This window comes from Bombina bombina, chromosome 4, assembly GCF_027579735.1.
Source record: "Bombina bombina isolate aBomBom1 chromosome 4, aBomBom1.pri, whole genome shotgun sequence".
NCBI classification, from domain to species: domain Eukaryota; kingdom Metazoa; phylum Chordata; class Amphibia; order Anura; family Bombinatoridae; genus Bombina; species Bombina bombina.
In genome coordinates, this window is record NC_069502.1 from 31344076 (window position 1) to 31367043 (window position 22968).

General features: G+C 43.5%; 1 protein-coding gene across 3 annotated transcripts in view; it reads left to right on the forward strand.

The window, feature by feature from the left end:
• The window catches only part of CAD (carbamoyl-phosphate synthetase 2, aspartate transcarbamylase, and dihydroorotase), a 290191-nt gene that overhangs the window by 209289 nt on the left and 57934 nt on the right, over window positions 1–22968 (forward strand). For all 3 annotated transcript variants that reach the window (XM_053709445.1, XM_053709446.1, XM_053709447.1), the window contains 2 exons: window positions 22392–22517; window positions 22672–22827. In XM_053709445.1, the coding sequence (XP_053565420.1) occupies window positions 22392–22517; window positions 22672–22827 (282 nt within the window). The remainder of the gene's footprint in view (window positions 1–22391; window positions 22518–22671; window positions 22828–22968) is intronic.

A 22968-nucleotide genomic window follows, 5' to 3' on the forward strand; every position in this document is an offset into this window, starting at 1 on the left:
GATGCCGCTTTTCAGTTAGCTAAATTAGCTAAAATAGTGGCGCGTAGAGCGCTTTGGCTAAAATCGTGGTCGGCGGATGTGTCGTCCAAAACAAAATTGCTTAATATTCCTTTCTAGGGTAAGACCCTATTCGGGTCAGAGTTGAAAGAAATTATTTCAGATATCACTGGGGGAAAGGGCCATGCCCTTCCACAGGATAGACCTTTCAAAGCTAAAAATAAGTCTAATTTTCGTTCCTTTCGCAATTTCAGGAACGGACCGGCTTCTACCTCTACAGCCACTAGGCAAGAGGGTAACGCACCCTAGCCCAAACCAGCATGGAAACCATTGCAAGGCTGGAACAAGGGTAAACAGGCCAAAAAGCCTGCTGCTTGCTACCAAGACAGCATGAAGGGGTAGCCCCCGATCCGGGACCGGATCTAGTAGGGGGCAGACTTTCTCTCTTTGCTCAGGCCTGGGCAAGAGATGTTCCGGACCCCTGGGCACTAGAAATTGTCTCTCAGGGGTATCTTCTAGAATTCAAGGACCTTCCTCCAAGGGGAAGGTTCCACATGTCTCGCTTATCTTTAGACCAGATAAAGAGACAGGCATTCTTACATTGCGTAGAAGACCTTTTAAAAATGGGAGTGATACACCCAGTTCCAACAGCAGAACAAGGACTGGGATTTTACTCAAACCTGTTTGTAGTTCCCAAAAAGGAAGGAACTTTCAGGCCAATTCTGGACTTAAAGATCCTAAACAAATTCCTCAGAGTTCCATCATTCAAAATGGAAACCATTCGGACAATTTTACCAATGATCCAGGAGGGTCAATATAGGACTACCGTGGACTTAAAGGATGCGTACCTGCATATTCCTATCCACAAAGATCACCATCAGTTTCTGAGGTTCGCCTTTCTGGACAAGCATTACCAGTTCGTGGCTCTTCCCTTCGGATTGGTCACTGCCCCCAGAATTTTCACAAAGGTGCTAGGGTCCCTTCTAGCGGTGCTAAGGCCAAGGGGCATTGCAGTAGCACCTTACCTAAACGACATTTTAATACAGGCGTCGTCCTTTCACAAAGCAAGGGCTCATACGGACATTGTTCTAGCCTTTCTAAGGTCTCACGGGTGGAAGGTGAACATAGAAAAAAGTTCTCTGTCCCCGTTCACAAGGGTTCCCTTCCTGGGAACAATAATAGACTCTTTAGAAATGAAAATCTTTCTGACAGAGGTCAGGAAATTAAAACTTTTGAACACTTGTCGAGTTCTTCAATCCATTCCTCAACCCTCCATAGCTCAGTGCATGGAGGTAATAGGACTAATGGTTGCGGCAATGGACGTGCTTCCCTTTGCTCGAATTCATTTAAGACCATTGTAACTGTGCATGCTCAAACAATGGAATGGGGATTATGCAGATTTGTCTCCCCAGATTCAGATGGACCAGAAAACCAGAGACTCACTCCTCTGGTGGTTGTCTCAGAATCACCTGTCTCAGGGAATGAGTTTCCGAAGACCGGAGTGAATCATTGTCACGACCGACGCTAGCTGGGGCGCGGTCTGGGAGTCCCTCAAGACTTAGGGTCTATGGTCTCGGGAAGAATCTCTTCTCCCGATAAACATTTTGGAATTGAGAGCGATATTCAATGCGCTCCAGGCATGGCCTCAACTAGCGGAGGCCAAATTCATCAGATTTCAGTCGGACAACATGACTGTATCGTACATCAATCATCAGGGGGGAACAAAGAGTTCCCTGGCGATGAGGGAGGTATCCAAGATCATCAAATGGGCAGAGCATCACTTCTGCCATCTATCAGCAATTCACATCCCAGGAGTGGACAACTGGGAAGCGGATTATCTGAGTCGTCAGACTTTCCATCCGGGGGAGTGGGAACTCCACCCGGAGGTTTTTGCTCAGCTGACCCAGCTATGTGGCATTCCAGATCTGGATCTGATGGCGTCACGTCAGAACTCCAAAGTTCCACGTTACGGGTCCAGGTCCAGGGATCCAAAGGCGACATTGGTAGATGCCTTTAGTAGCGCCTTGGTCGTTCAATCTAGCTTATGTCTTTCCACCGTTTCCCCTTCTCCCCCGGCTAGTAGCCAAGATCAAATAGGAGAAGGCTTCGGTAATTCTGATAGCTCCTGCGTGGCCGCGCAGGACTTTGTATGCAGACCTGGTGAATATGTCATTGGTTCCACCATGGAAGCTGCCTTTGAGGCAGGACCTTCTAATTCAAGGTCCATTCGAACATCCAAACCTAGTTTCTCTGCAACTGACTGCTTGGAGATTGAACGCTTGATTCTAGCTTGCTAAGCGTGGGTTTTCGGAATCCGTTATAGATACCCTGATCCAGGCTAGAAAGCCTGTCACCAGGAAAATTTACCATAAGATATGGCGGAAATATCTTTGCTGGTGCGAATCCAAGGGTTACTCATGGTGTAAGATTAGGATTCCAAGGATACTATCTTTTCTCCAAGAAGGATTGGAGAAAGGTCTGTCAGCTAGTTCCTTAAAAGGACAGATATCTGCTCTGTCTGATTTGTTACACAAGCGTCTGGCAGCCATGCCAGATATTCAGGCGTTTGTAAAGGCTTTAGTCAGAATCAAGCCTGTCTACAGACCTGTGGCTCCTCCATGGAGTCTAAATTTAGTTCTTTCAGTTCTTCAAGGGGTTCCGTTTGAACCTCTACATTCCATAGATATTAAGTTACTATCTTGGAAAGTTTTGTTTTTAGTAGCTATTTCTTCTGCTAGAAGAGTTTCTGAATTGTCTGCTTTGCTGTGTAATTCACCCTATCTGGTGTTACATACAGATAAGGTCGTTTTACGTACCAAACCTGGTTTTCTTCCAAAAGTGGTTTCCAATAAGAATATCAACCAGGAAATAGTTGTTCCTTCTCTGTGTCCTAATCCAGTTTCTAACAAGGAACGTCTGTTACACAATCTTGATGTGGTTCATGCTTTAAAGTTTTATCTAAAAGCAACTAAAGACTTCAGACAAACATCGTCCTTGTTTGTCGTCTATTCTGGCAAGAGGAGAGGTCAAAAGGCGACTGCGACCTCTCTGTCTTTCTGGCTGAAAAGCATCATCCGGTTGGCTTATGAGACTGCTGGAAGGCAGCCTCCTGAACGAATTACAGCTCACTCTACTCATGGGCTTTCAAGAATGAGGCTTCTGTTGAACAGATTTGTAAGGCAGCGACTTGGTCTTCACTGCATACGTTTGCCAAATTTTACAAATTCAATACTTTTGCTTCTTCGGAGGCTATTTTTGGGAGAGAGGTTTTGCAAACAGTGGTGCCTTCCGTTTAGGTTACCTGACTTGTTCCCTCCCTTCATCCGTGTCCTAAAGCTTTGGTATTGGTTCCCACAAGTAAGGATGAAGCCGTGGACCGGATACACCAATGTAGGAGAAAACAGAATTTATGTTTACCTGATAAATTTATTTCTCCTACGTTGTATCCGGTCCACGGCCCGCCCTGGCATTTTGGTCAGGTTTAAATTTATTTTTTTGTAAACTACAGTCACCACTGCACCCTATGGTTCTCCTTTTTCTCCTAACCGTCGGTCGAATGACTGGGGGGCGGAGCCTGAGGGGAGCTATATGGACAGCTCTGCTGTGTGCTCTCTTTGCCACTTCCTGTAGGGATTGAGAATATCCCACAAGTAAGGATGAAGCCGTGGACCGGATACACCGTAGGAGAAAGAAATTTATCAGGTAAACATAAATTCTGTTTTTGTCTGGTCTGCAGACAATCCTGAAAACATCAAGTAAGCATAAATTTTCTTTTTTTTTTGTCTTCTAGGGCTAGGAGGCTGGCACTTAAGGGGTTAAATCTCAATGCACTTAATTTGGGACATGTAATCCTTCAGGGAAGGATGTTTTTGGCAGAGGGCAGGCACCGATAATGTGTTTTGGAGACTAGGGGTAACCTCCTTCACGTCAAGGAAAGGGTTAACCCTCTATTGCAGGCTCAGATCATTTTATTTAATACATATTTCTAGAGGTCAAGGGTAATTTAGTATACCTGAACTTTTTTGGCATTTGGACTGTTTAGTGAGCAGACTAACCTCCTAAAGTCTATATCCGTAGGTGTGTAATGTTAAAGGGACATTATACACTCATTTTTTCTTTGCATAAATGTTTTGTAGATGATCTATTTATATAGCCCATAAAGTTTTTTAAAAAAAATTAATGTATAGTTTTGCTTATTTTTAAATAACATTGCTCTGATTTTCAGACTCCTTACCAAGCCCCAAAGTTTTATGTGAATACCGTCAGCTGCCTTCTCCAGCTTGCTCCTGTTTGTGTAAAGGGTCTTTTCATATGCAAAAGAAGGGGGAGGGGGAGCGTCTTATTTGACACTTGCAGTGGGCTTTCCAACGACTTTTTCAACAGAGCCAAACTGACAGCTTCTAAGTAAGTTTTTAAACAGTTTTATACTGGATTTTTATATCGGTATCTGTGCATCTTATTCTTTATAGTAGTGTCTATTACATGCAGTTATATGAAAATGAGTGTATACTGTCCCTTTAATCTTTTTCCTTAGCCCCCTAGGTCCGCTTATTTTATTGGTGGCGGAGTAAGTTATAGAGCGCACCTTTTTTTGTTAATGGCGCATCTCTCATGGTGCAGGAATTCAGTCTCTATGCTTATTAGCGGAGCGTGCCATGCGAGTCAGAAGGATTCTGAGGGTTACAGTTTCTTGGTTCGGCAGAAGGAAGCACAAATGTGATATTCACGCTTCATTCTCTTGCCAATATAATGCCCCGCTTCTATCTTCTTGAAGCGGAGCGGCACCATCTTAGTCTTGTGTCAACCTCAGTGTATTGCCATATAGACCCCATCTCGTTCTCCGGCTGAGAACGGAGCGGAGTCCTTGTCTGTGAGTCTTTCCCTTTATGATATAAATATTGCGCAGAACAGTTAAAGTAGTTATATTGGTTTCCGGGTGGAAACACTTATTTTATCTTTTTATTCTCTTATTGTACCTTAATAAACACTTTAATTGAGTTTGTTTTGACTATTTATTTACCTCTGTAATTAGTGGTTTAGTTAGTGGGCGTCCTGCATTATTCCAGTCTAGCAGCATATGTTCCTGATTGGAACAGGGATTATTCCGAGGAATTTTTTGTTTTGGGCTCCCGATATCTTTTATTTGATCCTTCCTTTAAGTGCTGCATGTTTAACAGGTCTTTTGAATGTCAGACAGACTATTGCCCTCTGAGCGTCATGTCTCCTAGGTAGATGCTGTTCAGGGAATGCCACAACTCTCTCCTCAGTTGTCCCAAGCCTTTATGGCGTCACATGCAGTGCCCTGTGGTTCCTCTCAATCTCCTAGAGGAGTTTTCTGCCTGCAGATTTTGCTGCCCAGGGTATCTTCAGCGGTATCTGTGGCATTATCTGCTTTTCCTTTGCTAAAGGGAAATCGCAAGAGGAATATTAGAAATTTAGAGATTCAAGGTTTCTGTACCTCCTACGACTACACTGTTTGCCTTCCTCATCGGTCTGATGAGGATACGCCAGTAGCCTCTGAGGGTGAATTCTCAGATTCCTTCATCTGATGCTGAAGTAGTATCCTTCAGATTTAAGCTTGAACACCTTTGTGCATGGTTAAATAAAGTATTGGCTGCTTTGGAGCGACTCCGATATGTATGTCGTTGTCAAACCTATAGAATCTGGTACTAGGATTCTCCTGTGAAAAATGTTTCTGTTCCAGACCGTGCTAGATTTTTCACAGGAATAGAAGTCAGGGTTTCCCTTTCTTCTATAAGATAAGACGAGTCCACGGATTCATCCTTTACTTGTGGGATATTATCCTCCTGCTAACAGGAAGTGGCAAAGAGCACCACAGCAGAGCTGTCTATATAGCTCCTCCCTTGACTCCAACCCCCAGTCATTCTCTTTGCCTACTCTAAGTAATAGGAAGGGTAAAGTGAAAGAGGTGATAAAATGTTAGTTTTTATTTTCTTCAAGCAAGACTTTTTTTATTTTAAATGGTACCGGCGAGTGCTATTTGTTCCCAGGCAGCAGATGGATGAAGATTTCTGCCTGGAGACTGATGATCTTATCCAGAGTCGTTCCCACAGAATGGCTGAGGAGTACTTAAGAAACTTCAGTGTGAGGAACGTTTTTCATGCTACAAGCATTGAGGTATGTTCAGTCATTTTTTTTCTGGAGAGACTGTGTTATTTCAGAATTGGTTGACAGTATCCCCATAAGGGAAAAGGGTAAGCAGTAATCCTAATGTAAAGAGAGGGGTATTACTGGACCTGTATATTGGGCTATATAAAAAAAAAAAAAAAAAAAAAAAAAAAGGTTAACACTGATGATATGTTTGTGGGCAAACAGTTGCAAATAACGTTTTTTATGGCAAACGTTTTTTACTTTATTTAGAATGGAGGGTACACATGGCTTCACTTAATGGGTATATGAACCCACATGGCTAGGTTTTAGACCGCTCTGGTGCAGTTATTTTAGGCTGTGAGACATTGAGTGAGATGGGCGGGGCCTATTTTCGTGCCTCAGTTGCGCAGTTGTTTTTCCCAGACAAGCAGCAAGCTCCAACTCCAGTGGGCCTTTCAGAGACAGTGTGGGCCTAATCGAAGGTTTAATCCGATTTTACAGACCCCTGAGGGCAGGTAGGCGCCACAGCAGGGCTGTGGCGAGGTGCAGGGGGTGTTTTTATTTGAAGTTAACGTTTTATAGCACAACGTTTTTTTGGTAAGGGTTAAGTATTCCTTTCCTTGTGGGGCAAACTTAGCTGACAAGTTAGGATGCATTTATTATAAAATTGTGATAATTTTATCGTTTTAAAGCAGTTTTGGAAAACTTGTATGCTTTTTTTCTCTTAAAGGCGCAGTACCGTTTTTTCAGATAGTTCTTTTTTTCATAAAATAAAGTGTTTCAAGTCTGTTTGTGGTCATTACTAGCCTGTTTTAACATGTCTGACATTGAGGAAAGTCAATGTTCCATGTGTTTAGAAGCCATTGTGGAACCCCCACTTAAAATGTGTCCCTCATGTACTGAAAGGGCCTTACATTGCAAAGAACATATTTTAACTGATAAAAGTATGTCTCAGGATGATTCTCAGTCAGAAGAGAATCAGGTTATGCCATCTGCTTCTCCCCAAGTGTCACAACCTTTAACACCCGCCCAAGCGACGCCAAGTACTTCTAGTGCGTCTAATTCTTTCACCCTGCAAGATATGGCCGCAGTTATGTCTGCTACCCTCACAGAGGTATTATCTAAACTGCCTGGTTTGCAGGGTAAGCGCAGTAGGTCCGGTATTAGAGTAAATGCTGAGCCCTCTGATGCTTTATTGGCCATCTCCGATGTACCCTCACAGTGTTCTGATTTGGGGGTGGGGGAATTGCTGTCTGAGGGAGAGCTTTCTGATTCAGGAAAGATGTTCCCTCAAACAGACTCAGATATGACGGCCTTTAAGTTTAAGCTTGAACACCTCCGCTTGTTGCTCAGGGAGGTTTTAGCGACTCTGGATGATTGTGACCCTATTGTAATTCCACCAGAGAAATTGTGTAAAATGGATAGATATCTAGAGGTCCCTACTTACACTAATGTTTTTCTAGTCCCTAAGAGGATTTTGGACATTTTTACTAAGGAATGGGATAGACCAGGTATTCCGTTCTCTCCTCCTCCTACTTTTAAGAAAATGTTTCCCATATCTGACACCATTCGGGATTCGTGGCAGACGGTCCCTAAGGTGGAGGGAGCTATATCTACCCTGGCTAAGCATACAACTATACCTATTGAGGACAGTTATGCTTTCAAAGATCCTATGGATAAAAAATTAGAGGGTCTTCTAAAGAAATTGTTTATTCATCAGGGTTTTCTTCTACAACCTACGGCTTGCATTGTTCCAGTAACTACTGCAGCTGCTTTTTGGTTTGAGGCTCTAGAGGAGTCTCTTAAGGTTGAGACCCCATTAGATGATATTTTGGTTAGAATTAAAGGGATAGTAAACCCAAAAAATATTTTTAATTTAATCAAAACATCTTTATATAATAAATACATTTGTAATTGGTACCTTTTGTACAATTTTCTTTACACTCCTTGTAATTTCAATCTAAAAATGAATACTGCGCCAAACCCATTTTCTGTTCATTTTATGGGCTTATTACAATGTTCTAGGTAGAAACATCATGGTCGCCCGCATGCGCATTAAAACAATGGTATTGGCAACGCATGCGCAGACTTACCCCCCTGTCTCCAGCAGCGAATTGAGCAGTCTACTACTGACAGGAGGCAGGAGCACAAGTTCTTGTAAGCACTAAGCAGGCACCGGCTAATTAGGATACTAGATGGGCATCTGAACAGATTTTGTGAACAGGAACTCAGAAACTGGCACCAAGAGACTCAGGGAGTGAAAAAATATAAATCTTTCCATGATTACTGCTTGAAGGGGCAGCGTCACAAAGAAAATGGAGGAGGAGACATTTTAGGAGAGCAGGGTTCATGCTACAATTCTTCCCTGCCTGTGATAAAGTGCATCCCTGCTTTAGACATTGAATACAGCGGTGAGTGTGAGAGCTTTGTTTATTTAAGCTGTCTCCCCCCCTCCCTCTTGCTGTGTTTACTTTCATGTGGAATCGGAGCCCTCGCAGTCACTAATCGAGCAAGGAGGAGGGGAGAGATGAGCCCGACTTTTTACTCACTGCTGTATTCAACGTCTGAAGAATTGTAACATACCCGCTGCTCTCCTTAGTGCGGGGCTGAAGTGGGACAGAAGCAGCTGTGAAGTCTCGCACAGCTCCCAGCCAACGTTCGTTCACTCTGCTCCAGACCACTGTTTCTGTTGGTAAACTTGCAGCCTGGCGTGTGGCTTATATTGTTCCCTGTCTCCTCTCAGTTTCCTGTGTGAAGCTGCCCCTCCAAGCGCAATGTTTTTTACTTTGCTGTTCTTTTCTTTAACACTAAATGTATTATTAAAATTAAGGGGCCCAGCCGCTTCACCATTGGATGGGGAAGATGCTAGATTTACATGAGCCATGCCTCATTTTATGGGCGGTCATTACTGCTCATTTTTATGATAATTTAATCTTTAAAATTAAGGTATGTGAAAGCTTCATTAAAAAAAAAAAAAGTTTTATTTGATTGCATTTATAGTAGTCTTTTTATATTAATATATTTTAATTAGGTTCAAATGGTAATCAATTTCTAACCCTTTAAGGCTCTCAAGATAGCCAATTCTTTTATTACAGATGCCGCTTTTCAAATGGCTAAATTAGTGGCAAAGAATGCAGGTTTTGCCATTTTAGCGCGTAGAGTGTTATGGCTTAAGTCCTGGTCTGCTGATGTGTCATCAAAATCTAAGCTGTTAGCTATTCCTTTCAAAGGTAAGACCCTATTCGGGCCTGAACTGAAAGAGATAATTTCCGACATTACTAAAGGTAAAGGCCATGCCCTTCCTCAGGACAAGACGAATAAAATGAGGGCCAAACAAAATAATTTTCATTCCTTTTCGAAACTTTAAAGGTGGACCCTCTACTTCCTCCTCTGCCACAAAGCAGGAGGGGAATTTTGCTCAATCCAAGTCGGTCTGGAGACCTAACCAGACCTGGAATAAAGGTAAACAGGCCAAGAAGCCCGCTTCTGCTACCAAGACAGCATGAAGGGGCAGCCTCCGATCCGGGACCGGATCTAGTAGGGGGCAGACTTTCTCTCTTCGCTCAGGCTTGGGCAAGAGACGTTCAGGATTCCTGGGCATTAGATATCGTGACCCAGGTCTATCGTCTAGAATTCAAAGATTCTCTCCCAAGGGGGAGATTTCATCTTTCACGTTTGTCTGTAAACCAGACAAAAAGAGAGGCGTTCTTACGCTGTGTAAAAGACCTATATACCATGGGTGTAATCTGCCCAGTTCCAAAGGTGGAACAGGGGCAGGGGTTTTACTCCAATTTGTTCGTGGTTCCCAAAAAGAGGGAACCTTCAGACCGATTTTAGATCTCAAAGCTCTAAACACATTTCTCAGAGTCCCATCCTTCAAGATGGAGACCCTTCGGACAATTTTACCAATGATCCAGGAGGGTCAATATATGACCACCGTGGATTTGAAGGATGCGTATCTTCACATTCCTATCCACAAAGATCATCACCAGTTCCTCAGGTTCACCTTCCTGGACAAACATTACCAGTTTGTGGCCCTTCCTTTCGGGTTGGCCACAGCTCCCAGAATTTTCACCAAGGTGCTAGGGTCCCTTCTGGCGGGTCTAAGACCACGGGTCTAAAGCCGCGGGGCATAGCAGTGGCGCCCTATCTGGACGATATTTTAATTCAGGCGTCAACTTACTATCTAGCCAAATCTCACACGGACATCATGTTGGCTTTTCTAAGATCTCACAGGTGGAAGGTGAACATAAAAAAAGAGTTCACTTGTTCCTCTAACAAGAGTTCCATTCCTAGGAACTCTGATAGACTCTGTAGACATGAAAATTTTTCTGACAGAGGTCAGAAAATCAAAGATCTTAACCACTTGCCGAGCTCTTCATTCCATTCCTCGGCCGCCAGTGGCTCAGTGTATGGAGGTAATCGGACTAATCGTAGCGGCAATGGACATAGTTCCATTTGCTCGCTTGCATCTCAGACCACTGCAACTGTGCATGCTCAGACAGTGGAATGGGGATTACGCAAATTTATCTCCTCAGATAAATGTGGATCAAGAGACCAGAGACTCTCTTCTCTGGTGGTTGTCACAGGATCATCTGTTCCAGGGAATGTGTTTCCGCAGACCAGCATGGGTCATAGTGACGACTGACGCCAGCCTCTTGGGCTGGGGTGCAGTCTGGAATTCCCTGAAGGCTCAGGGTGTGTGGACTCAGGAGGAGGCTCTACTTCCAAAAAATATTCTAGAACTGAGAACGATATTCAATGCGCTTCAGGCATGGCCTCAGCTGGCTTCGGCCAAATTCATAAGATTCCAGTCGGACAATATCACGACTGTAGCATATATCAATTATCAAGGGGGAACAAAGAGTTCTCTAGGGATGATAGAGGTTTCCAAAATAATTCGATGGGCAGAGACTCACTCTTGCCATCTATCAGCAATCTATATCCCAGGAGTGGAGAACTGGGAAGCTGATTTTCTGAGTCGTCAGACTTTTCATCCGGGGGAGTGGGAGTTCCATCTGGAGGCGTTTGCACAATTGATTCATCAATGGGGCACAACAGAATTGGATCTGATGGCATCTCGTCAGAATGCCAAACTTCCTTGTTACTGGTCCAGATCAAGGGATCCTCAAGCAGTACTGATGCTCTAGCAGTACCGTGGTCGTTCAACCTGGCTTATGCGTTTCCTCCTTTTCCTCTCCTTCCTCGTCTGATTGCCAGAATCAAACAGGAGAGGGCTTTGGTAATCTTGATGGCGCCTGCGTGGCCACGCAGGACTTGGTATGCAGATCTGATGGAAATGTCATCTCTGCCACCATAGAAACTGCCACTGAGACAGGACCTTCTCATTCAGTGTCCGTTCCAACATCCAAATCTAGTTTCTCTGCGGCTGACTGCCTGGAGATTGAACGCTTGATTTTATCTGTTTATCTGAGTCGGTCATTGATACCTTGATTCAGGCTCGAAAGCCTGTCACTAGGAAAATTTATCATAAGATATGGCGTAAATATCTTTATTGGTGCGAATCCAAAGGCTACTCATGGAGTGAGATTAGGATTCCTAGGATTTTGTCCTTTCTCCAAGAAGGATTGGAGAAGGGGTTATCAGCTAGTTCCTTAAAGGGACAGATTTCTGCTTGGTCAATCTTACTACACAAGCGTCTGGCAGATGTCCCAGACGTTCAGTCGTTTTGTCAGGCTTTGGTTAGAATTAATCCTGTGTTTAAACCTTTTGCTCCGCCATGGAGTTTGAATTTAGTTCTAAATGTTCTTCAAGGGGTTCCGTTTGAACACATGCATTCCATAGATATTAAACTTCTATCTTGGAAAGTTCTGTTTTTAGTTGCTATCTCTTCTGCTCGAAGAGTTTCTGAACTATCTGCGTTACAATGCGACTCACCTTATCTTATATTCCATTCTGATAAGGTGGTTTTGCATACTAAACCTGGATTCCTTCTTAAGGTTGTTCCAAATAAGAATATTAATCAGGAAATTGTTGTTCCTTCTCTGTGTCCTAACCCTTCTTCTAAGAAGGAATGTCTGTTACATAACTTGGACGTGGTTCGTGCCTTGAAGTTTTACTTGCAAGCGACCAAGGATTTCCGTCAAACAGCTTCTCAGTTTGTTGTCTATTCTGGAAAGCGTAGAGGTCAAAAAGCTATGGCTACCTTTCTTTCTTTTTGGCTGAAAAGCATCATCTGTTTGGCATACGAGACTGCTGGACAGCAGCCTCCTGAAAAAATTACAGCTCATTCTACTAGAGCGGTGACTTCCACATTGGCTTTTAAAAAACGATGCTTCTGTTGAACAGATTTGTAAGTCTGCGACTTGGTCTTCCCTTCATACCTTTTCCAAATTTGATACTTTTGCTTCTTCGGAGGCTATTTTTGGGAGAAAAGTTCTTCAAGCAGTGGTGCCTTCTGTTTAGGTATCTGTCTTGTCCCTCCCATTCATCCGTGTTCTGTAGCTTTGGTATTGTATCCCACAAGGATGAATCCGTGGACTTGTCGTATCTTATAGAAGAAAAGGAAATTTATGCTTACCTGATAAATTGATTTCTTCTATGATACGACGAGTCCACGGCCCGCCCTGTCAATTTAAGACGGATTATATTTTTTGGTTTAAAACTTCAGTCACCTCTGCACCTTTTTAGTTTCTCCTTTTTCTTCCTATACCTTCGGTCGAATGACTGGGGGGTGGAGTCAAGGGAGGAGCTATATAGACAGCTCTGCTGTGGTGCTCTTTGCCACTTCCTGTTAGCAGGAGGATAATATCCCACAAGTAAAGGATGAATCCGTGGACTCGTCGTATCATAGAAGAAATTAATTTATCAGGTAAGCATAAATTGTATTTTTTCCTGTCTCCTGTCAAACAAGAAGCTTTCCTGTCGCTGTATCCATTAAATATCAGGGCGCACGGTGCCTAATGTAGTAGGACATTTCAACTCTGGCTAAGAGAACTACGTTTCCTAGAGAGGATAGCTGTTCTTTTCAGGATCAATGGACTAAGTTGGTGACTTACATGGAAGTTTGTATTGCCACTGTGTCTAGTGCGGCATCTTATTGGTGCAATGCCTTTCTGATCCCAATTTGGTAGACTCCTTTGGTGCAGATATAGTACAGAATAGTCAATTCTTTATTCTGATGCTACGAAGCAATTTCAGCTGGGAGCCAAGATTCTGGCTTCGCTGTACTAGCCTGCGGGGTGTTATGGACAGTGGATAGTCCAAGTTTCTGGTGCATCCATACAAGGATAAGACCTTGTTTGTTATTAACAGTTCTGATATTAAAGGAGTTTGCTCCCAATCCTGGTTTGGTCCAGGTGGAGGGGGTTGATTCTCTCTTAGTCTTCAAACATGGTTACAAGATGTCCCAGATAGTTTGTTGACATAGTTTTTCAGGGTTACTACGTAGTAGTCATAACTTCCCTGTATGAGGCAGGTTCCACCACTTAATTTTATCTGCAGGCCAGATAACTGTGGGGCCTTTTGTAGTGAGTTTGGGACTTCTCTCCCCTGGGAGTGATAGTTCCAGTTCCTGTAAGAGAACAGGGCTTAGGATTTTATCATTCCTGTTTGTGGTTCCTGGAAAGGAAAAAATGTTTCGCCCTATAGTAAACCTAACATTTATCAATAGGTTGTCTCAGGGTACCGTTCTTCAATTGGAAACCAGTGGTTTCATTCTTCCTTTTAAACTAGGAGGGTCAGTTCATAGTGACCATAGTCCTGGAGGACGCGTGTTTGACAGAAAGGCAAACCTCAGGAACTTGCAAACACTTTCATTTTGTGGCTCTTCCCTTTGGCCTTGCCATGGTTCTCAGAGAGGCTCTATTGGCAGGAATCAGGTTTCAGGGAATTGCTGTGGTGCTATTCCTGGATGTTATAATGGATAAGGCGCCATCTTTTCAACAAGCAAACTCTCTCATACTGAGATATTGTTTTTCTTCATTCCTTGAATGGAAGTGAATCTGAAAATGAGTTCCCTTGGTCCAGCTACAGAGGTAGTTTCTTAGGGACCAGATTAGTTTCCTTCTCTCTGAAGATATTTTTGACAGAGGTCAGGAAATAGAGGATTTTTTATTCTTTCCTCTTTCGGCACGTTACGGTTTGGCTCCTTTAGGGGCCCAATGTATGGAATGGTCTGATGATTGCTTCATTGGACATCATCCCTTTGCTTGATCCATCTAAGTGTCTGCGATTATGAATGTTTTAGTGGACCAAGGTTCTTGTGGCTCTGTCTTGGAGGATATATCTAGATCTGTTGGCATGAGATTCTTCCCTGTTTTTCCGAGAGGGGAATTAGTGGTAGAGTGCTCACTTTGCTTGCAAGGAGCCTACAGCCACACCACCCTGAATGTGCCCACTCTTGTCTGATCTCGGAAGCTAAGCAGGGTTGGGCCTGGTTAGTACTTGGATGGGAGAGCATCTGTCTCGGGGCATATGCTCTGGAGACCTTCCTGAGTAATAGTCACGGTCGCTAGCCTGTTGGGTTGGTGACTAGATTTGAGAGGAGCTTGCTCTCTCCATCACCATCTTGGAGTGGAGAGCGATCTACAATGCTCTGACGGCTTGCTCTCAGTTGTCTTATCCAGTTTTTTAGGTTCTAGTTGCAATTTCTTGTCAGTGGTTTACTTTAACCACCTGGGAGGAACCTGGAGTTCATTTTCCATTATTGGTGTGGATTGTTCGGTGGAAGGATGCTCACATTCACATTTCAGTGTATACAGGAGCGGTTCTTGAGCAGTCAGATTTTTCATCCCGGGAGTGGGTTTTCCCGGAGGTGTTCTCCAGGTTAAGGGTGCTGGAGTTGGAGATAGCAGTTTGCCAAGTTTTCAGGTTATGTTAAGGGTTAGAGATTAGCAGGCTGCTCTGCTAATTTCCCTGGCGGTTCCTTGGGATCAGTCTGATTGCTCTCCTCCACAAGTCTTTGCTCGTATCAAATGGGAGTGAGCATCAGTGTTTTTATGGTTCCTGCATAGTTTCACAGGATCTGGTTTTCAGACCTAACGGAGATATATTTCTTCCACCTTGGTGGTTGTTTCTGTGGAAGGACCTTCTAGTTCAGGGTCCTTTCTTTCATACAACTTCTTTTTCTCTTTCTGCTTGAAGATTGACTTCTTAGTTCTGTCTAAGCGTGGTTTTTCTGAATCGGTCAGTGACCATGATTCAGGCTTGCAGGTCTGTTACTAGTTTTCTTTTACCATAAGGTATGGCGTAAATTCCCTGATTGGTGTGAATCCATGGACTACTTTTGGAAGTAGGGTCAGGATTCCTAGGAGTTTTTGTCCTTCTCCAGGTCGGTCTGGAGGACGGTTTGTTAGTCATTTCTCTGAAGGGTCAGATTTCTGCGTTATCTTTTTTTATTCAAGTGTCTGGTGGATGTGCCAAACGTGTATCCTTTGGTCAGATCCTGGTTAGTATCAGGCCTGTGTTTAAGTCTGTTGCTCTTCTTGTAGCTTTAACCTTGTTTTAAGGTTTTTGTAGCAGGCTCAGTTTGGGCCTTAGCTTTCCATAGATTTTAAAAAAAATCTTGGAATTCTCTATTTTGCTATTTCTTCTGCTTGGATGTGTGATTAATTTTATCTTATTTCGGATAAGGCGTTTTTTTATCCTAAGTGGAAATATTGTTTGGGAATTGTTGTTCCCTCTCTGTGTCCTCATTCTTAGCTCTTGAGGAACGTGTGTGCACACTTTGGATGTTGTGCGTACTTAATATTTTTTTCTTCTGGTTTTTGTTTGTTTTCTCTGTATCAGAAAACTACTGCTACTTCTCTTTTCTCTGGTTGAGAAGTTTTTTTCTTTTGCTTTTCAGACTGCGGGGTTGCCGTCTCCTGAGAGTTAAGGCTCATTACACGAGGGCTGTCTCTTCTTTTGGGTATTCGAAGATGAAGCATCTCTGGATCAGATTCGCAAGGCTGCAACTTGGTCTTCCTGGTATTCCTTTTTCAAACTTTTTTAAATTTGATCTTTTGCTTCGGCTGAGGCTTCTTTTGGGAGAAAGGTTTTTCAAGTGGTGGTGCCTTCTGTTTAGGTTCCCTGTCTTGTCCCTCCCTATTCATCTTTGTCCTCTAGCTTGGGTATGAATTCCCAACAGTAATTGATGAAACCGTGGACTCTTAGGAAAGAAAAGAAAGTTTATGCTTACCTGATAAATGTATTTCTTCTGTTAAGTGTGATCAGTCCACGGGTCATCATTACTTCTGGGATATTAACTGCTCCCCTACAGGAAGTGCAAGAGGATTCACCCAGCAGAGCTGCATATAGCTCCTCCCCTCTACGTCACTCCCAGTCATTCTCTTGCACCCAGCAACTAGATAGGTCGTGTGAGAGGACTATGGTGATTATACTTAGTTTTATATCTTCAATCAAAAGTTTGTTATTTTAAAATAGCACCGGAGTGTGTTATTACCTCTCTGGCAGAGTTTGAGGAAGAATCTACCAGAGTTTTGCTATGATTTTAGCCGGAGTAGTTAAGATCATATTGCTGTTCTCGGCCATCTGAGGAGTGAGGTAAACTTCAGATCAGGGGACAGCGGGCAGATGAATCTGCATAGAGGTATGTAGCAGTTTTTATTTTCTGACAATGGAATTGATGAGAAAATCCTGCCATACCGATATAATGTCATGTATGTATACTTTACACTTCAGTATTCTGGGAGAATGGTACTTCACTAGAATTACACTGTAAGAAAGACATAAAGCTGTTTAATAACTAGAGATTATGTTTAACGTTTTTGCTGGAATGTAAAATCGTTTTCATTTGCTGAGGTACTGAGTGAATAAATGTTTGGGCACCATTTTTCCACTTGGCAGTTGCTTAAATCTGTTTTTTCTGTCAGTTTCTGTTCTCCCTCACTGCTGTGTGTGTGGGGGAGGGGCGCTTTTACTATGCATCAAATATTTCAGTCAGCAACTCATTGTATTCCCTGCATGATCTGGTTCATCTCTACAGAGCTCAGGGGTCTTCAAAACTTATTTTGAGGGAGGTAATTTCTCTCAGCAGAGCTGTGAGAATTATAGTTTGACTGAAATAAAAACTTTTATTCTGTAATTTGTTTCCTGCTTTCAGAAATTGTTATCTTTGCTAATGGGATTAAACCTTTGCTAAAGTTGTGTTGTTTACAAGGATTGAGGCTATAACTGTTTCAATTTATTAATTTTTAACTGTCATAGATCTTCTGTGCTTCTTAAAGGCACAGTACGTTTTAATATTATTCTATTTGAATTGTATTTCCAAGTTGCAAGTTTATTTGCTAGTGTGTTAAACATGTCTGATTCAGAAGATGATACCTGTGTCATTTGTTGCAATGCCAAAGTGGAGCCCAATAGTAATTTATGTACTAACTGTATTGATGCTACTTTAAATAAAAATCAATCTGTACAAATTGAACAAATTTCACCAAACAACGAGGGGAGAGTTATGCCGACTAACTCGCCTCACGTGTCAGTACCTACATCTCCCGCTCAGAGGGAGGTGCGTGATATTGTAGCGCCGAGTACAGCTGGGCGGCCATTACAAATCACATTACAGGATATGGCTACTGTTATGACTGAAGTTTTGGCTAAATTACCAGAACTAAAAGGTAAGCGTGATCACTCTGGGGTGAGAACAGAGTGCGCTGATAATATTAGGGCCATGTCAGACACTGCGTCACAGGTGGCAGAACATGAGGACGGAGAACTTCATTCTGTGGGTGACGGTTCTGATCCAAACAGACTGGATTCAGATATTTCAAATTTTAAATTTAAACTGGAAAACCTCCGTGTATTACTAGGGGAGGTGTTAGCGGCTCTGAATGATTGTAACACAGTTGCAATACCAGAGAAGATGTGTAGGTTGGATAAATATTTTGCGGTACCGACGAGTACTGAGGTTTTTCCTATACCTAAGAGACTTACTGAAATTGTTACTAAGGAGTGGGATAGACCCGGTGTGCCGTTCTCACCCCCTCCGATATTTAGAAAAATGTTTCCAATAGACGCCACCACAAGGGACTTATGGCAAACGGTCCCTAAGGTGGAGGGAGCAGTTTCTACTTTAGCTAAGCGTACCACTATCCCGGTGGAGGATAGCTGTGCTTTTTCAGATCCAATGGATAAAAAGTTAGAGGGTTACCTTAAGAAAATGTTTGTTCAACAAGGTTTTATATTGCAACCCCTTGCATGCATTGCGCCGATCACGGCTGCAGCGGCATTCTGGATTGAGTCTCTGGAAGAGAACATTGGTTCAGCTACTCTGGACGACATTACGGACAGGCTTAGAGTCCTTAAACTAGCTAATTCATTCATTTCGGAGGCCGTAGTACATCTTACTAAACTTACGGCGAAGAATTCAGGATTCGCCATTCAGGCACGCAGGGCGCTGTGGCTAAAATCCTGGTCAGCTGATGTTACTTCTAAGTCTAAATTGCTTAATATACCTTTCAAAGGGCAGACCTTATTCGGGCCCGGGTTGAAAGAGATTATCGCTGACATTACAGGAGGTAAAGGCCATGCCCTGCCTCAGGACAAAGCCAAGACTAGACAGTCTAGTTTTCGTTCCTTTCGTAATTTCAAAGCAGGAGCAGCATCAACTTCCTCTGCACCAAAACAGGAAGGAGCTGTTGCTCGCTACAGACAAGGCTGGAAACCTAACCAGTCCTGGAACAAGGGCAAGCAGACTAGGAAACCTGCTGCTGCCCCCAAAACAGCCCCCAGGCTTGGGCAAGAGATGTTCAGGATCCCTGGGCGCTAGAGATAATATCTCAGGGATACCTTCTGGACTTCAAATACTCTCCTCCAAGAGAGAGATTTCATCTGTCAAGATTGTCAACAATCCAGACAAAGAAAGAGGCTTTTCTACGCTGCGTACAAGAGCTCTTGTTAATGGGAGTAATCCATCCAGTTCCACGATCGGAACAGGGACAGGGGTTTTACTCAAATCTGTTTGTGGTTCCCAAAAAAGAGGGAACTTTCAGACCAATCCTGGACTTAAAGATCCTAAACAAATTCCTAAGAGTTCCATCGTTCAAGATGGAGACTATTCGGACAATTTTACCTATGATCCAAGAGGGTCAGTACATGACCACTGTAGATTTAAAAGATGCTTACCTGCACATACCGATTCACAAAGATAATTACCGGTACCTAAGGTTTGCCTTCCTAGACAGGCATTACCAGTTTGTGGCTCTTCCATTCGGATTGGCTACAGCGCCAAGAATCTTCACAAAGGTTCTGGGTGCTCTTCTGGCGGTACTAAGACCGCGGGGAATCTCGGTAGCTCCATACCTAGACGACATTCTGATACAAGCTTCAAGCTTTCAAACTGCCAAATCTCATACAGAGTTAGTGCTGGCATTTCTAAGGTCACATGGATAGAAGGTGAACGAAAAGAAAAGTTCACTCGTTCCACTCACAAGAGTTCCCTTCCTGGGGACTCTTATAGATTCTGTAGAAATGAAGATTTACCTGACAGAGGACAGGCTATCAAGACTTCAAAGTGCTTGCCGCACTCTTCATTCCATTCAACACCCGTCAGTGGCTCAATGTATGGAGGTAATCGGCTTAATGGTAGCGGCAATGGACATAGTACCCTTTGCACGCTTACACCTCAGACCACTGCAACTGTGCATGCTAGGTCAGTGGAATGGGGATTACTCAGACTTATCCCCTTCTCTGAATCTGGATCAAGAGACCAGAAATTCTCTTCTATGGTGGCTTTCTCGGCCACACCTGTCCAGGGGGATGCCATTCAGCAGACCAGACTGGACAATTGTAACAACAGACGCCAGCCTTCTAGGTTGGGGTGCCGTCTGGAATTCCCTGAAGGCTCAGGGACTATGGAGTCAGGAGGAGAGTCTCCTGCCAATAAACATTCTGGAATTGAGAGCAGTTCTCAATGCCCTCCTGGCTTGGCCCCAGTTGACAACTCGGGGGTTCATCAGGTTTCAGTCGGACAACATCACGACTGTAGCTTACATCAACCATCAGGGAGGGACAAGAAGCTCCCTAGCTATGATGGAAGTATCAAAGATAATTCGCTGGGCAGAGTCTCACTCTTGCCACCTGTCAGCAATCCACATCCCGGGAGTGGAGAACTGGGAGGCGGATTTCTTAAGTCGTCAGACTTTTCATCCGGGGGGAGTGGGAACTTCATCCGGAGGTCTTTGCCCAAATACTTCGACGTTGGGGCAAACCAGAGATAGATCTCATGGCGTCTCGACAGAACGCCAAGCTTCCTCGTTACGGGTCCAGATCCAGGGATCCAGGAGCAGTCCTGATAGATGCTCTGACAGCACCTTGGGACTTCAGGATGGCTTACGTGTTTCCACCCTTCCCGTTGCTTCCTCGATTGATAGCCAGAATCAAACAAGAGAGAGCATCAGTGATTCTAATAGCACCTGCGTGGCCACGCAGGACTTGGTATGCAGACCTGGTGGACATGTCATCCTGTCCGCCTTGGTCTCTACCTCTGAAACAGGACCTTCTGATACAGGGTCCCTTCAAACATCAAAATCTAACTTCTCTGAAGCTGACTGCTTGGAAATTGAACGCTTAATTTTATCAAGACGTGGGTTTTCTGAGTCAGTTATTAGTACCTTAATACAGACTAGGAAACCTGTTACCAGAAAGATTTACCATAAGATATGGCGTAAATACCTACATTGGTGTGAATCCAAAGGTTACTCTTGGAGTAAGGTTAGGATTCCTAGGATATTGTCTTTTCTACAAGAAGGTTTAGAAAAGGGTTTATCTGCTAGTTCATTAAAGGGACAGATCTCAGCTCTGTCCATTCTGTTACACAAACGTCTGTCAGAAGTTCCTGACGTCCAGGCTTTTTGTCAGGCTTTGGCCAGGATTAAGCCTGTGTTTAAAACTGTTGCTCCACCATGGAGTTTAAACCTTGTTCTTAATGTTTTACAGGGCGTTCCGTTTGAACCCCTTCATTCCATTGATATAAAGTTGTTATCTTGGAAAGTTCTATTTTTAATGGCTATTTCCTCGGCTCGAAGAGTCTCTGAATTATCAGCCTTACATTGTGATTCTCCTTATTTGATTTTTCATTCGGATAAGGTAGTCCTGCGTACTAAACCTGGGTTCTTACCTAAGGTAGTTACTAACAGGAATATCAATCAAGAGATTGTTGTTCCTTCTTTATGCCCAAATCCTTCTTCAAAGAAGGAACGTCTACTGCACAACCTGGATGTAGTCCGGGCTCTAATATTTTACTTGCAGGCAACTAAGGAATTCCGACAAACGTCTTCTCTGTTTGTCATTTACTCTGGGCAGAGGAGAGGTCAAAAAGCTTCCGCTACCTCTCTTTCTTTTTGGCTTCGTAGCATAATTCGTTTAGCTTATGAGACTGCTGGACAGCAGCCCCCTGAAAGAATTACAGCTCATTCTACTAGAGCTGTGGCTTCCACTTGGGCCTTCAAGAATGAGGCCTCTGTTGAACAGATTTGCAAGGCTGCAACTTGGTCTTCGCTTCATACTTTTTCCAAATTTTACAAATTTGACACCTTTGCTTCATCGGAGGCTATTTTTGGGAGAAAGGTTCTTCAGGCAGTGGTTCCTTCTGTATAAAGAGTCTGCCTATCCCTCCCGTCATCCGTGTACTTTTGCTTTGGTATTGGTATCCCAGAAGTAATGATGACCCGTGGACTGATCACACTTAACAGAAGAAAACATAATTTATGCTTACCTGATAAATTCCTTTCTTCTGTAGTGTGATCAGTCCACGGCCCGCCCTGTTTTTAAGGCAGGTAAATATTTTTTAATTTATACTCCAGTCACCACTTCACCCTTGGCTTTTCCTTTCTCGTTGGTCCTTGGTCGAATGACTGGGAGTGACGTAGAGGGGAGGAGCTATATGCAGCTCTGCTGGGTGAATCCTCTTGCACTTCCTGTAGGGGAGCAGTTAATATCCCAGAAGTAATGATGACCCGTGGACTGATCACACTACAGAAGAAAGGAATTTATCAGGTAAGCATAAATTATGTTTTTTGGATATGGTGAGTCCAAGGCCCGCCCTATTATTTCCAGTCAGTTGTTGTTGTTTTTGACTAAATTTCAGGCAGCTTTACACCTTGTGTTCCTTCCTTTTTCTCCATTTTCCTTCGGTCGAATGACTGGGGGTTGTGGGAAGGGAAGTGATACTTAACAGTTTATCTGTGGTGCTCTTTGCCTTCTCCTGCTGGCCAGGAGTGATATTCCCAACGGTAATCGATGAAACTGTGGACTCACCATATCCGGAAAGAAATACATTTATCAGTAAAGCATCCATTTTTCTTTTTCTTTATTCTTCTCAGCTTGCGGCTAAGCATTGTCGGAAACCTGTGATTAATGCAGGAGATGGTGTGGGGGAGCACCCTACGCAGGCCCTCCTGGACATCTTTACAATCCGCGAGGAACTGGGGACAGTCAATGGAATGACGGTGAGCAGCCCCAGCACAGGGTGGTTTATTTGCTTGGGATAACCTGCACTATACCTACAACTCATAGCACATACAGTCTGCTTTCTGAATGTGGGGTTTGAGCTGTAAGTGACATCTTGCTACATGGATGTATTTGTTAATCTTCTCATTTCAGATAACCATGGTTGGAGACCTGAAGCACGGGCGTACTGTTCATTCTCTTGCCTTCCTCCTGACGCAATACCGTGTAAACCTACGATACGTCACTCCCCGCAACCTACGCATGCCATCCAATATCATACACTTTGTAGCATCGAAGGGAATCAAGCAGGTAAACAGACAGATGAAGGTTATAATACGAGGCATGTGGTTCTGCACGTTGTAAAGGTGAGCTTGTGCACTGCTCTGTGTGATACAGTGTCACAAGCATAAAGCTATACATCAGATTTGTAGTGATCAGAAAAACGTATAT